General features: G+C 42.6%; 1 protein-coding gene across 2 annotated transcripts in view; it reads right to left on the reverse strand.

The window, feature by feature from the left end:
* Positions 1-1,840: 1,840 nt before the first annotated feature.
* LOC136572019 (transcription elongation factor A protein 3-like) overlaps positions 1,841-14,699 on the reverse strand; it is a 55,341-nt gene continuing 42,482 nt past the window's right edge. For both annotated transcript variants that reach the window (XM_066572648.1, XM_066572642.1), the window contains 3 exons: positions 11,588-11,734; positions 7,854-7,925; positions 1,841-5,170 (listed from right to left, as the gene is read on the reverse strand). In XM_066572648.1, coding sequence (XP_066428745.1) covers positions 5,162-5,170; positions 7,854-7,925; positions 11,588-11,734 — 228 coding nt within the window. In that variant the 3' untranslated portion in view covers positions 1,841-5,161. The remainder of the gene's footprint in view (positions 5,171-7,853; positions 7,926-11,587; positions 11,735-14,699) is intronic.

A 14,699-nucleotide genomic window follows, 5' to 3' on the forward strand; every position in this document is an offset into this window, starting at 1 on the left:
GCTGGAAGATTCCTTTAGCTCCACAGGGATGTGAGGCTGTCACATCCAGAGGTTTCCATATGTTCTCAATGGGGCCGGTGGCAGCAGCACCGACCCCATTTAAAACAATGGGAGAACATTGCAATCTCCTGCCATGGCTGTGACAGCCGCGGAGGAGATGAAGGGAACCCCTGCAGTGATGTGAGGCGGTTTTCTTGTGAAAATGCCTCACATCCATGGGTTTTGAGAAGGACTGCAAGGGCAATATTGGGCCGTGAACCATGGCCCGATATCGCCCTCACCAGTGTACAGGAGCCCTTAGTTGTATGTATATACCCCAAATATTACCAGTAGAAGATATAGCATGCACCACAGAAAAAGTCCCTCAAACAACTATATCAACAGAACAATTAAAAAATAATGGTGGTCAGAAGATGGTGACAGAAAATATATCTAAAATATTGTTACCATGAGGCCGGTCAGGAACCACAGGTGGCAGTGGCGCGGTTCACCGCGGCGTTCTGGGATGGTGTTGCACCCACGTTCGGGTCAGCGAGCGGCGGCGCTGTGCTCCGGTGTGTGGGCGCGGCATGCACGTGCGGCTGTGCGCGCGCGTGCCTGCTATGATAGGCGCGCACGCTCTACCTCTGTGAGTTATAGTGGCTGGCTGGGAGCTCCAGTCAGCTGGCTTGATTGGTCTCCGCCCAAGGGGCGGAGACTCCTGAATATAGTCTGGCAGCTGCTGATAGCAGTTGCCAGTAATTGGTTGCATTCACTGTGTGTCTGACTTTGGTCCTGCTCCAGTGGAAATTACCTTGTCTCGATCCAGCTCTGCCTGAGTTCAGTGGTTTCCTGTCATGTTGGTTATTCTATCGGCCTAGCCTGTCGGTACTAGTAAGTTGTCATCTGCATAGGTACGGCGGTTCCTTCCTGTCTTGCCACTAGGCAGCATAGGGTCAGTGTTGGTGGCCTGGACCTGTCCACCTTTGGGGCTACCCCCAGGAAGGGACATTGGCGTGGGTGAGGGTCAGGGAGTCCCGCGCCATGCGTACCTGTGCACACTACTAGTACTGTAACATAACTGGCCCCAAAAATATTTTTCTGCGGTTTTTTTAGGTGGGATTAACGGTGCGAATGGAGTCCTACAATACGATTACCGGTCAGATTTGTGACCTGGCCAGTACCTGAACCTAAATGCCCATTACCCGAGGTGTTCTTGGGGGACAGGAAATAATTCTTTGTCTTCTGGGAGGCTTGTAAGTTGTTTTTTCGCTTGCGGCCTCGTTCCTCTGGGTCCGAGGCCCAACGGGTGGGGATTGTTATGTCTCTGCTCAGAGAAGGGCCTCAGTCATGGGCCTATTCTTTACTGGCTGATTCTGCTTGTCTGCAGTCGGTAGACTCTTTTTTCATTGAGCTTGGGAATATTTTGGATGAACCCGATTGTGCAGGTTATGCAGTCAGTAACTTGTTGGCTCTACGCCAGGGGCGCCAGTGGGCAGAAAAATATTGCTCTAGTTTCTATTGCTGTGTTTAGCACGCAAATATTTCCGCATGCAAAAACCCGCACAAATACACCCGTGTGAAGAAGCCCTTAGTTTGTAAATTGGATGCATTTTTTGTCACTTACCTGGGCTTTAGAATTAGTATTTGTTGAAGACAATGAACACTAAAATACAGTGTATTACACCATATTTAGTGCACTTGTCATAATATTGGGTTTCATGCGCTGAGCACCTATTCAGTGCTGTGCAATACTATGTAATTACAGACACTTTGGTTTTCGCTTATTAACTATAGTTTGTTTTTATCTGTTCAGTACTCAACTTGCAAACAAAAGAAGAAAAAGTAACTTAAGCGGCATTCAATATCTGTATCCAGCCACTTAACTTTATTACCAAAGACATGAAGTGAGAAATGGATTGTATTGATTACGGTGAAGATATAATGCTGATTTTCATGGTACATAAAAATAACTTTCAACAAATTTGTATTCTTATATTTCTTGGAGGACGTAGATAGACTCAAAATACACAGTTCCAAATCCACCACTATACCATCCCATATGTCACGATTTCCAGAAAAATGACTTTAAGAGTTTAATATAACCGGTTGCAGTATTCCATAAATGTTATGTCACTCCTCTCTACGAAACATTCCAGACTTGGTACTATGTGTAAAATGTAAAAAAAAAAGTAAGGTAAAAAAAAAAATACAATGATTTGGAAATCTCTTATAACCATATTTTATTCACAATTGAACACATATCAATTTTTCCATTTCATTTAAGTAACTCAAAAGATTGGACAGCGTTAACAAAAGCCTAGAAAAGTAAGTGGTAGTAATGAAAAACAGCTGGAGGGACATTTTTTTTTACTAAATCAGATGACCGTGTATAAAAATAGGATGTTATAAAGTCAGAGTTTCTCAGAAGCTAAGATGGTTCACCAATCTGTGAACTCTGCATCTAAAAATTGTGAACAATTTCAGAAAAATGTCCCTCAATGTAAAATTGTGAAGACTTTGAATATCCCACCATCAGTACAGAATATCATCAAAAGATTCAGTGAATCTGGAGAAATTCATGTACACAAGGGACAAGGCCGATGGTCCATATCTACAGGCCCTCAGGCAGCACTGCATTAAAAACAGGCATGATCCTGTAAAGCAAATCACTGCATGGGCTCAGAAATACTTCTAGAAATCATTGCCTGAGAATACAGTTCAATGCAAAGAAGAAGCCATATATCAATACAATCTAGAAATGCTGGACCATCCAGTTTGTTATCAATACACAGCTCAAACGCCTGCATCTCTGATGAGGGTTGCATTAGTGCCTATGGCATGGGCAGCATATACATCTTGAAAGGCACTATCAATGCTGAGTGGTATATAGAGCTTTTCGAACAACTTTTGCTCCCCTACAGAAAACATCTCTTTCAGGGAGGGCCTTGCATATTTCAGCAAAACAATCATAAGCCCGATATAGCATTTATTACAACTGCATTGCTTCACAGAAGAGTTCAGTTACTAAATTGGCCTGCCTGTAGTCCAGACTTCTCACCAATAGAAGACATTTGGCGCATAATGAAACAAATAATCCATAATAATACATCAGACAAGAATGGCACAACATTCCTCTCCCAAAACTCTAGTGTTATGTCCATGCTAAGCATTTATGCACCACGCCCATCACGGATGCAAGGTACATGATGGATGACAGTTTGAGTGACAGCTTTGAGCAATCATTTTGCATAAACTATTAAGTAGCTACTCAGCTACCTAATAGCTTATTAGTGTGCAAATTAAGCCTTTAGCGGAAAGCAGTTAATATCCCGAGGGCTTTTATCTGCTTTCAGTTCCTTTGTTCTCCGACGGGAAACAATGCTATCAGCACTACCCGTGGAAAACTCCTGGTAAGGCCGAACAATGATTTTTAGGTTGGCCTGAATTTAACGATCAGCTAGCAGTGCACGATGGCCGCATGTTTAGACGCAACAATGATCGCTCAAACTATCGCTTTTTAGTGATTTTTGAGCGATCATCGCTCTGTGTAAATGGGTCTTTAATCGTATATTCGGAACAATGTGCTTCAGGTGTAACGGGGATGAATCTATTGTGGAAATAGAAGTTCGGTTAGAGAGTGTTTCTATCTTCAGACCTGCTTTTAGGGAAAACTGGGAATTAATCAAATTAACGTCTGACTGACTAGTCAACCAGCAGATATGATGTTATTATCTGGATTTAGCCAACCAAGAAACTTGTTGTCTCTTTTTGTTAATTGGCTGCGAATAAAGGGCCCACCTGGTCTACAATAAAAGCACAAACCATTCTTTAGATGATTATCCCTATGTTCTTTATTAATAGAAACTATCGACATAGGCTCATCCAAAAGCTCTTCTGGGAATGTAGACGATGATGAGGGAGACTCAAACACTGTTTCTCGGATTCTCTCTCACAGACAGCGAGCAATCCTAATTGCCGAAGCTATAGCATCCTCCAGCATGCAAAGCAGCATGTAGCATACTGAACCATTGCATTCTTCACCCTGCATGACAGGCTGAAACAGAACTGGCTTTTCAAACCCGGACAATTGCCTTGTTGTAGCATATACGAATTTTACTTTCAGTGAGGGCAACACGATCCAGATCATAGAGCAGGCCTAGCGCTGAAGAAAAATGTCTACTGTAGACAGAGCAGGCGAAGTGGCGGAAAGGGAAAATGTTCAGGCCTGAGGGTCTCCCCGTGACCAAGAGATTACAATGCCCACTCTCTGGATCTCATTCCCTAAGGAAATTGGCCTTTAACGAAAATATAGCTTGCAGGCTTCATGAAATGTAACAAAGTCACTCCATTTAGCAGAAAAATGGACTAGTAAAATAAGTTTAGGTTCAGATTGCGCAGAAACGTCAAAAGATGCAGGAGAATACTTAATGGCAGACAGCTGTTGCATAATATCCGTCATTTGCTGTGACAATGCTAGTACCTGCTGAAGCAGAGCTTGCATTGAATCCTTTACAAACATAGCTTTCACCTGTTTAGCAAGTGACTGAACAGGATCCATACTGCGTCTAGCGCACTTTTATATTGCCGGTTATAATGTTATGTTCGTTCTGGACTGCTAACAGAACCCTGAGAAGACAGTACTGAAGCAGTCAGGACTGATGTGTTAGCTTGCTACGTAGGTGGCTAGACGCAGAAGCAGACAGAAACAAGAGGTAGCGATCAGAGCGGGGCACTCTGAACCCCTCCGACAGACCCCACCTCGCAGCTACACAATGGTAGACATGGACCTGCCTCAACTATTTAGAGATGTATTGCTGCCATCAATTTCCAAATCAGTTGATTTTTTAAAATGAAATGGAAAAAATGTCTCCCTTTCACCTTCTGATGTGTTCTATGTTCTACTGTGAATGAATATGGTTATATGAGATTCCTAAATTATTGCATTCTTTTGTATTTACATTTATTTTACACAGCAGCCCAAGCTTTTTGGAACTGGGTTTGTAAACCCTATAAACATGTAGGTAATAGACTTGTTGATCACAGGGGAATATATATATATATATATATATATATATATATATATACACGTATATTTGACAGGACAGACTTGGAAGAAAACAATGTTGTTCCTGGCATATTTACAGAGCAGGAAAGATCATTATTTGTTGGGAGCCACAGATCAACAGAACTGTAAGAAAAAGACAAAGGTATGAAGATTATTCATGTAAAAGCTGATTAGGGTGTGATACATCAAGCAATTTGCTCATAACAGTAGTTAGGTATATCACATCCTGATATCAGAACTTGCCAATTTTACAAATACATGAGTGGCGCTAAATAGCCTCTGCTCATGCCTTCCTGTAGAATCCAACCTGTTACTGTGCCAACCACTGACTCACATATAGTGTTCTCACTCTTTAAAAAAGAGGTTTTTCAGCATCTGCAGTATATATTATACAACTGCTGAAAAATAACATAATGCACGCTTCTATACCTACATTATGATAAGGATGAAGGTATTTAATATCAATGAAGTATGGACAGGAATCTTTCCTTCCCATGAGAATTTGCAGCAGCTGAGGTGCTGTAGGGCCATGAAATGGTTAATGAGGTGGCCAATGACTGCAGGGAGGCTATATACCTTTAAGGAGGAGAAGAGACTGCAATCTGTTGGCCAAGTGTATTATGCGTAAATGAGCATTACCCACAAAGAATAAAAGTGGGTGCAATGGGAGGGGTGGTCACCTTCTGCACAGGACCACTCACCCTGGCCTGGAGTATTGTAGGTACTGTGTTAATGAAGGTTTTGTTTTGCAGAAGTTGTCATAGCTGTTCAGAGAAGGCGACGTATGTATGCTAGCGATAAGAACTGGGGATCTATATGCTCGCTATTAAAGCAGGGCAGAACAGAGGGTTCTATAGATAGTCACAGTTAATGTAAACATCTTAGAGAAGGCTGATTCTGAAAACAACACTGACGCTCAAACATCGAGGGAAAAAAGTTGTGAAATTGCCACAATTTTCTTGCAGCAATATCGTGATCACCTGTGTGAAACTAGCCTTAGGGGTGCTTGCAGTGTTTAATCATTTGTCTAAATCCATAGTCATCACAGGCTAACTTCTTTTATTCATTTCCCAAAAATTGGGTGGTGCAATTAATGTGCTGTAGTGTATATGGTCACTGCATCCATAATTTGGTGGGTTTCCAATATCCTCAATACAGATGTAGTAGAGTTTAACTTGCCTGTGCTAACTATCTTATCTTAAGCCATTAAAAAGTTATAGTTCTCTTATCTTAATTCAATTTAACTCCTTGTAAAATATTTGAAAGTGTGAACAAACTGTCACAGAAAGTTGTGCCTTAAAAGTCATGTTAAACTTTGCTGCATCTGTACATACTGTATACAAGTACTTAATATATACATTAGAATTTAGGGATACTTTATGTATACTATATTTGTATATAAGGAAAACATCTATTTCTGTTACACAAGTGACCCCTTTAAATTTCACCAACTGGGGAACAGACTAAAACAAATTTAACCAGGGTTGTTTGAACACATAATACTTCATTTTTAGTTTTCATCTCTCCCTTTTTGCCCTATTTAAGAGCTCCTTAAGGAGTCTTCCGGGTTCTTTCTTTTTAAAAGAGCAGGCAATGGTGAAAAATAATAAAAGAGCCTATATTTGCAGGCTTTGGACCCTGCCATTTGAGTGTTGCCACACCTGTTCTCCCCATTAGGCTCTGTTTACAAAGCCAAGACGTACTGTATATACCTGTAACCACTGCAGTCAAGCACTGTACAATGCTGAGGCCCATGATTGCTGCAGTGGTGAAGCACTGGGGTATGCCAAGACCCCCAGCAATCTAGTATCTTTAAAGTAGGCCATCTAAACCACTTTAAGGATTAATTGAATTAATAATAATTAGTGATGAGCGAGTATACTCACTAAAGGCAATTGCTCGAGCGAGCATTGCCTTTAGTGAGTACCTGCCCGCTCGAGACGAAAGGTTCGGGTGCCGGCGGCGGGCAGGGAGCTGCAGGGGAGAGCGGGGCGGAACGGAGGGGAGATCTCTCTCTCCCTCTCTCCCCCTGCTCCCTCCTGCTGACTGCCGCTAGTCACCGCTCCCCCGCGCCGTCACCCGAACCTTTCGTCTCGAGCGGGCAGGCAAGAACTAAAACCAACAATTTCTGCCTTTGGGTACATACAAATTGGTTTAACATAAAATAAATTGTGTTCTGGTATTAGTATCTGATATAAGAGTTCACTGTCAGTTTGATGAGGTCTATATTCATCCAAATAGAATAAATCCAGAGAAAAATGAAGCTGGTAATAGTGAAAAGAGATATGTCTTGCTTTATTTAGAACGTGCCATTACATGCCAAGCTTAAAACAAAATAGGACGCGTTTCGGTTCCCATCGGAACCTCGGTAACCAAGGTGCCGACGGGAACCGAAACGCGTCCCATTTTCACTACTACCAGCTTCATTTGTCCTCTGGATTTATTTTATTTGCCTACTGCTGCTTAAGACTGGGCGGTGAAGCTGCACATGTGAGGAAATTACTGCTGGAGCTTGAACATCATGCTATGGGGAGCGAGGTGGTAAGCAATAATCTTTTTCCTTTTTTAACTTCTATATGTTCATCCAAGGTAGATGTGTTGCAGAAATTTCTGCGACTTGAAAATTATTTCATTCAAGAAGTTGTTTTGGTGGCAACCTTATGTATTCATCAGGCCACATTCATGTGAATAATGCAGAAATAAAACTTTCTGCAACAAATCTGTTGCATGCAAATATATCATAAGTGATAAAGGATATTAAATACATAAGCAAGGACAGGGGAACATGCTTAGATAGCATACACACCTTCCAACGATGTCCACACTCATTGCATAACACAAAAGTTGTCATTGGCTCATCTGCACTGCGTGTCTGCACCTGTAGGAAATAAAGAGGGTACAATTTCCTGAGATTATCTCACTTTCTTTCGTGTTACAAGGCTTGTTAGAAGGTTAGACATCGACTTATAAGGAAGTTGCTTTGCAAGGTTTCAGCTCTGACACACCCTGCTTGCAGAAACAGAAGCAGGTCTGAAGCAGCTGATATGTAAAATTAAAACTTAAAGTGAAAAAATGGGCCTCTACCTGAATTTAAAGAAGACTAAAATTATGACAACTGCAAAAAATGGCCAAATTCAAATCAAAAATCGACAACGAGGCTGTAGAATGGTTTGAAAATTGACCAAGATTGAGAATCTATGCCAGAGATAAAATGTAGGATAACACTGAGGCGAAGCGCAATACTAAGCATGGACAAAATCTGGAGGGATACTGGCATAGCAACTAAATGCAGGATAGTGCAAACCATTGTTTTCCTCACAGCCATGTACTGATGTGCAAGCTGGACTGCGTAAAAAGCTGAGTTGTGGTGCTGGCGAAAGCTGCTGCGTATACCCTGGACGGCGAGAGTAACAAACAGAGAAGCCCTAAATCGTATGAGACCCGATTTATCACTGGAGAGCAAGATGACCAGAGTCAGGCTCATGGAGGAGAAGATGACCCAGCTCAGGCTCACATATTTTGGCCATGTAATGCGAACAGAGTCGCTAGAAAAATCTATAATACCTGGACAGATCAGTGGCAAAAGAAGACCTGGCTGCCAAATTCAGCCATTGATTGAATTCAATGAATGGGTGACTGCTGCTTCTGATTGGCTGAGCGCAGGGACCAATCACAGGCAGCTCTCAGCTGTCATTTTAAATCCCCGCCTGCTGAAAGCACTTCAGAGCAGTGCAGGAGAAGACCTGGCTGGACACGCCTGAGCCCTGGCAGCTGCAGAGAGGTGAGTATATATATTTTTTTACTTTTTACACATTTTAGGGATGATTTCCAGGGAAATTTAAAGCCATTCCCCCAAAATCACTGCAGGGATTGCGGGCAGCCCATTGCTTTCAATGGAGCCAGCTGTAGCGCCGGCTCCATTGAATTCAATGGGAGAACATCGAACTCCTCTGCCATAGCTGTCACAGCTGTGGCAGAGGATCGCGATCTTCACTATATGTTCTCAAAGGGGTCGGTGCTGCTGCCGCCGGCCCCATTGAGCACAAGGTGAAACCCCTGGGTGCGACAGCATCCATGGGTTTCACATTTTAAAAATACTGATGCCGCAGTTACCTACGTTTTAAAAATGGTGTCTAATGATTTTCCCTGCAGACGTTTTTGCGCATGTAAAATTCACACATGTGACCGCTGCCATTGGAAGCATTGGTTCTATATAGTGCGATCTTTTTTACCGCACGAATAATCGGATGTTAAAACGCTCATGTGACTGAGCCCTTAGGGTCGTGAACCCTGTGTATTTACTGCATATTTGTGCACTATTTTAATAGGCCCATCTGCATTCTTTTTTGCGTACGCAAGTATACAGGCATAAGTGATTTTCGATTGCGCAAATACACAGCGTATTTGTGCGACCGAAATACAATTACACCCATGTGAACGAGCCCTAATAGTGACCCTGATAGTGGCCCCAGTAAAAATAGTGACCATGATAGTGGTCCCAGTAAAAATAACGACCCCCCACAGTGCCTCAATTAGTAATATTAACCCCCTCCATAGTAATACCCCCTTAGCAACATTAACCCCCCCCCTCAGTAATAATAATAAGCCGCCCTCAGTAATAATAAGCCCCCCTCAGTAATAATAATTACCCCACAGTAATAAGCCCCCCTCAGTAATAATAATAAGCCCCCCTCAGTAATAATAATAAGCCCCCCACCAGTAATAGCAATAAGCCCCCCTCAGTAATAGTAATAAGCCCCCCTCAGTAATAGTAATAAGCCCCCCCAGTAATAGTAATAAGCCCCCCCTCAGTAATAGTAATAAGCCCTCCCCCTCAGTAATAGTAATAGGCCCCCCTCAGTAGTAATAAGCCCCCCTCAGTAATAATAAGCCCCCCCCCCCCTCAGTAATAATAAGCCCCCCCCTTCAGTAATAATAAGCCCCCCTCAGTAATAATAATCCCCCCAGTAATAATAATAAGCCCCCCCCAGTAATAGTAATAAGCCCCCCCCAGTAATAATAATAAGCCCCCCCTCAATAATAATAATAAGCCCCCCTCAGTAATAATAATAAACCCCCCCTCAATAATAATAATAAGCCCCCCTCACTAATAATAATAGGCCCCCTTCAGTAATAATAATACCCCCCCCCCCCCTCAGTAATAATAAGCCCCCCCCCCCTCAGTAATAATAGTTCCCCCCCAACCCATATACTTACCACATAACATGAGGCAGGGGTTGATGATTATGATGATAATTTTTTACATTGTGAATTGAAATTGCATATTGTTTACATTGTTTTACATTAAAACGCTCACTAACTTTTCAACAACTTGTGCTTACATGATAGCCAGTGTGATAACCAGCAGAGGTGAGGTTTACTTACTAAAGTGAGGTTTCTGTGTTGAAAAATCACTCTAAAGTGCTGACTACTAAGGGTCTCCCTTGCTCCTAACTTGCTTTCCACTGCCCCTTCTTAAGTAAAGTTATCTCTGTTACTTTAGTTAAGACAAAGAAGAGGAAATATTGGAGTGGAATGACTCATCTTGCTCAAGAACAGAGGGAAGGGAAAAAGAAGGAAGGGAGAGTGGAGCAGAAACTCATATGGGCATGGTGTTTGAGCTAATGGTGAGTGTTTTTGGTTTTTGTTTATTTACATCTATATTGCTCAGTACTGCTGTACACTGTCCCACATGATGATGTTATGTCTCTGTGTATGTGTGTTATAGAGAGCAAAATCTCTTTTTTCTGTGTACAGTGTATAGAAGGCAGAATACCAGCAGGCTCCACCTACCAGTCCCAAGAGAGCTAAGAAGGAGATATATATCCTGCAAAGGGGAAAGTGAGGGTATGAGTCATATAATGGCCAGAAATAGTGTTCTTTGTCATATACATACACATGAAAAGTCAGAAACGCTTTAAGCGCTGATGCTACGCTATGTCCACGCTTGAGCCTAGAAGTTTCATTAGAAATCTTACTGTACCATTGACCAGGGTCATTTTAATTTAATACACAAGTGGGCCCAGTGCACAAGCATTGAAAAGGCGCACCCTGAACTTTTTTTGTGGCAAAAAAAACCACTCATACGCACCATGATTTTCACTCACCCATCTAAGCATGTGACCACTGGACCCAGAAAAAGTGGAGACCCAAGTGACAGAGACACGCAATAGGTGAGTATAGCTTTCTCTTTATTACCTTTCAAATTCGTCAATACTTTTCAACTGTATCTATGTCCTGAGGATGCAGATACAGTTAAAAGTAGTGCCACTGCGAGGGGGCCTGATGCTACCAGGGAGTCCGATACAGATGCAATGTTTACACTGTGGTTAAAGCTGCCCTGCCATTGACCATAGATTCCAGGTTTTTGCTACAAATACTATTATTATAGGGCAGCAATTGGTCAGCTTGAATGTTATCAAATCTCATATATCCTGTGTTTCGATTTCAGAGATAAGTCTTGAGAATAATGAAAGAAAATGGGATTTAGATAACACTCCACTGATCATGACATATTTCGTTATTGAACAAGTCACTTGCCTGGTTATAGGTACAGTTCTTCTTCTTACACTTGTCACATTGCAGTAGGTCTGTCTGAGTACCTCCTGTCTTTGCCATCTGATGTTCTCTTATAGCTTCTTGTGTCAGTGTGTTCCTAAGTTCTTTTAGCTCATCACTTGCCATTTCCTGTTATGTGAGAACAGAGTCAGACACTAGACTGCAATTTTGAGGGAAAACACACTGCAGAATACATTATCTCCTCAAACCACCTGGTACAAAATATTGACTCAGGCTCTGTTCACAATACGATTATGGCTTATATTACTTTTAGGCCGAATACACAGCGCTGGGTCGAATTCCTAGCGGACCCTATTCCCGGCGGTGACAACCATATACCAGTGCGATGTCTTCTTCTTTGTGCTGCAGATGTGCTGTCTGACCCGCCGCTGCACATACACAGTGCAGAGAATGTCGCACCAGCGATGACATGGATCCACGGTGATTTCAAAATTGACGTTTTGGAATCGCCGCGGGACGGACGGCTTCCATTGACTGCAATATAAACCATCTGTGCGAGGTATGCACTAGAATACGACATGCTGCGTTCTTTCCCCACAACCGGAAAATAGCAGTTGATTTCTGCTCATGGGCATGGAAAACTGTTTTGCTTAGCATGTCTATGGGCAGTATTTGCTGCAGGATCTAGAGGCAAACGCCTGCTCCAGATCCCGCAGTGCACATACGCCCGTGTGCATTGGACCAAAAGTACAGAGGCAGGTTGCCTTCACAGACATTCAAGGACAAAGATAAGAGCTTGAGACAAGCACAGTTTTTCTGAAACTTTTTACTCAAACTGAATAATTTCTCCACGGCAATATTTGAACTTTAGAAGCGCATAATAATACAGATGTGGCAGAGTTTAACTTGACTTTCTGAGGCAGAGTTTGTTTGCCCTTTCAATTGCTTCACCCCTCAAGAACTGCCCATACAGCTTTTGACTGAGCCTTATTTTGATGCAGACTTTTTTGTAAGGCGCTAGATCAGAAACCTCGCACGCCGGTGCTGAATATAGTATTCCAGATGTAATCTCATCAAAGCTCTGTACAGCGGGATCACAATCTCTTTCTGTTTGCTGGTTAAAGGTTTTTTTTTTTAAATTAAACAAAAAAGTTAAAAGGGCTTAAAATTAGAGATGAGCGAACGTACTCGGATAAGCACTACTCGTCCGAGTAATGTGCTTTATCCGAGTATCTCTCCGCTCGTCCTGAAAGATTCGGGACGCGCTGCGGAGCGGGGAGCTGCAGGGGAGAGCGGGGAGGAACGGAGGGGAGATCTTTCTCTCCCTCTCTCCCACCCGCTCTGCCCCGCTCCCCGCTGCGACTCACCTGTCAGCAGCGGAGCGCCCCGAATCTTTCAGGACGAGCGGAGAGATACTCGGATAAAGCAAATTACTCGGACAAGTAGTGCTTATCCGAGTACGTTCGCTCATCTCTACTTAAAATCAATAACAGTTGAATACTCACCTACCCTGGCTGCTCCCTGTTCAGCGCTACAGCCTTGGTGCCCATTGCATGCAATCTGGAAGAAGCAGCAGGCGGTCACGGGCCGTTCACTGTGCACGTGACTGCTCAGCCACTCACAGACTTCAGTGGTCTTCTTCTATGGCCAAATGGCTGAGTAGGCACAAGCGCGATGAATGGCGAGTGACCGTTGCTGCAGACCACCTGATTCTGGTCATCAGAGAGCAATAGAAAACCAACAGAATAGACCATAACACCGGCAGGAATATCAACCCAAATGTATAAAGTTTGTAGTTCTTTATACCAATCTGAGAAAAAAAGGACCATGCAGCCTATGCTACTAAATTGTGTTTCAAATTCATTGTCCTTAAAGGGGTTGTCCCATGAAGAATATTGCTGATAGTTAAATCCAGCCCATAATTATAAATATTTTCTTTATTTACACTTATTTTAAAAAATTGTTTCTATCCCCAAATATTCCAGAGTTAATGTTATAATAGTGCCACCTATTGCTTCTATTGAATAGCCTTTCTGGACCTACCTCTGTAAATGGTCCATATTGGTCACACATGCTCAGTATTACTTCTCTCTCTTCGACTGGGTATGTAAAGGGATTCCTGGTGTGGTGAGTGGCTGCTTCTTAAGTTCTATAGTCTTCTCTGATGTGAGAAGCGATGCTGATCAAATGATAAGAATGAGACAGCGTTACTGCAATTATGCTTGCCTATCATCTCCTCTGACAAGCAGAGACGATACTGGAGCTTCAGCAGCAGCTACACCAGGGATACCTCCACATACCTAGTGGAGCAGAGAGAGAAGCAACTTAGCATGTATGACTATTTCCATTTGTCTCCTTTAACACTGGTGGGAGTTATTATTTTTGTGTTTTGCTCTTGGAGTACACCTGAGGGCAATTATGGAGGGTATTTATTTCCACCTTGCCTTGGTTCTATGCTGTTCAATTTTTGCAGTCTCCTTCTGCTGGTATAGGTGAACATTGCTGGATCAGGGCTCTGGGATTCATCCAACAACTCATAAGATAAGTACTGTGGCTTATTTTGTGGAGTTTGTTTATTTGCACAGTGGTATTCATTTGTTATAGGTTGCAGGGCTAGTGAGTGGCCAAGGAACAAGGGTTGGATGTGTCCTTATCAGGGTGGGTCATTGACTATTAGTAAGGGACTGTCACCATCTAGTGTCCCGTAGGGAAAGTTCTTCTCTTTTTGTTTTCTTTACCACATATAACTAGTGTTCCTGATAGTATAATGTAAACATTGACAGATAGATTATTTTTTGGTTTGCAGTTATTGAACTCAAAGCAAACATGACAATTGCATCATCATTCACTTCCTGGCTGTGACATGAAATGGTGGTTCCAACCCTGTCATCAAGAGTTTGAAATTGTCAGAATTCGAAATAGAGTAATTAGATTGAGGCCTAGCTGGCATCTGCCTTTCCAGCAGTCTCTGTATCTACCGCTTTCTCCCTTTCCTCCAGGCCATATGTTTGCCATCAGAACATGTTCAGTAAAGTTCATTCAGAGCACTGAAATGTCTGCAGATTATTTACCCCAAGGGCCTCCAGTGGGCAAGTGATGCCCTTGTTACCGGGTACACTTTACCATGCACTCC

Source organism: Eleutherodactylus coqui, chromosome 1 (assembly GCF_035609145.1).
Source record: "Eleutherodactylus coqui strain aEleCoq1 chromosome 1, aEleCoq1.hap1, whole genome shotgun sequence".
Classification (NCBI taxonomy): domain Eukaryota; kingdom Metazoa; phylum Chordata; class Amphibia; order Anura; family Eleutherodactylidae; genus Eleutherodactylus; species Eleutherodactylus coqui.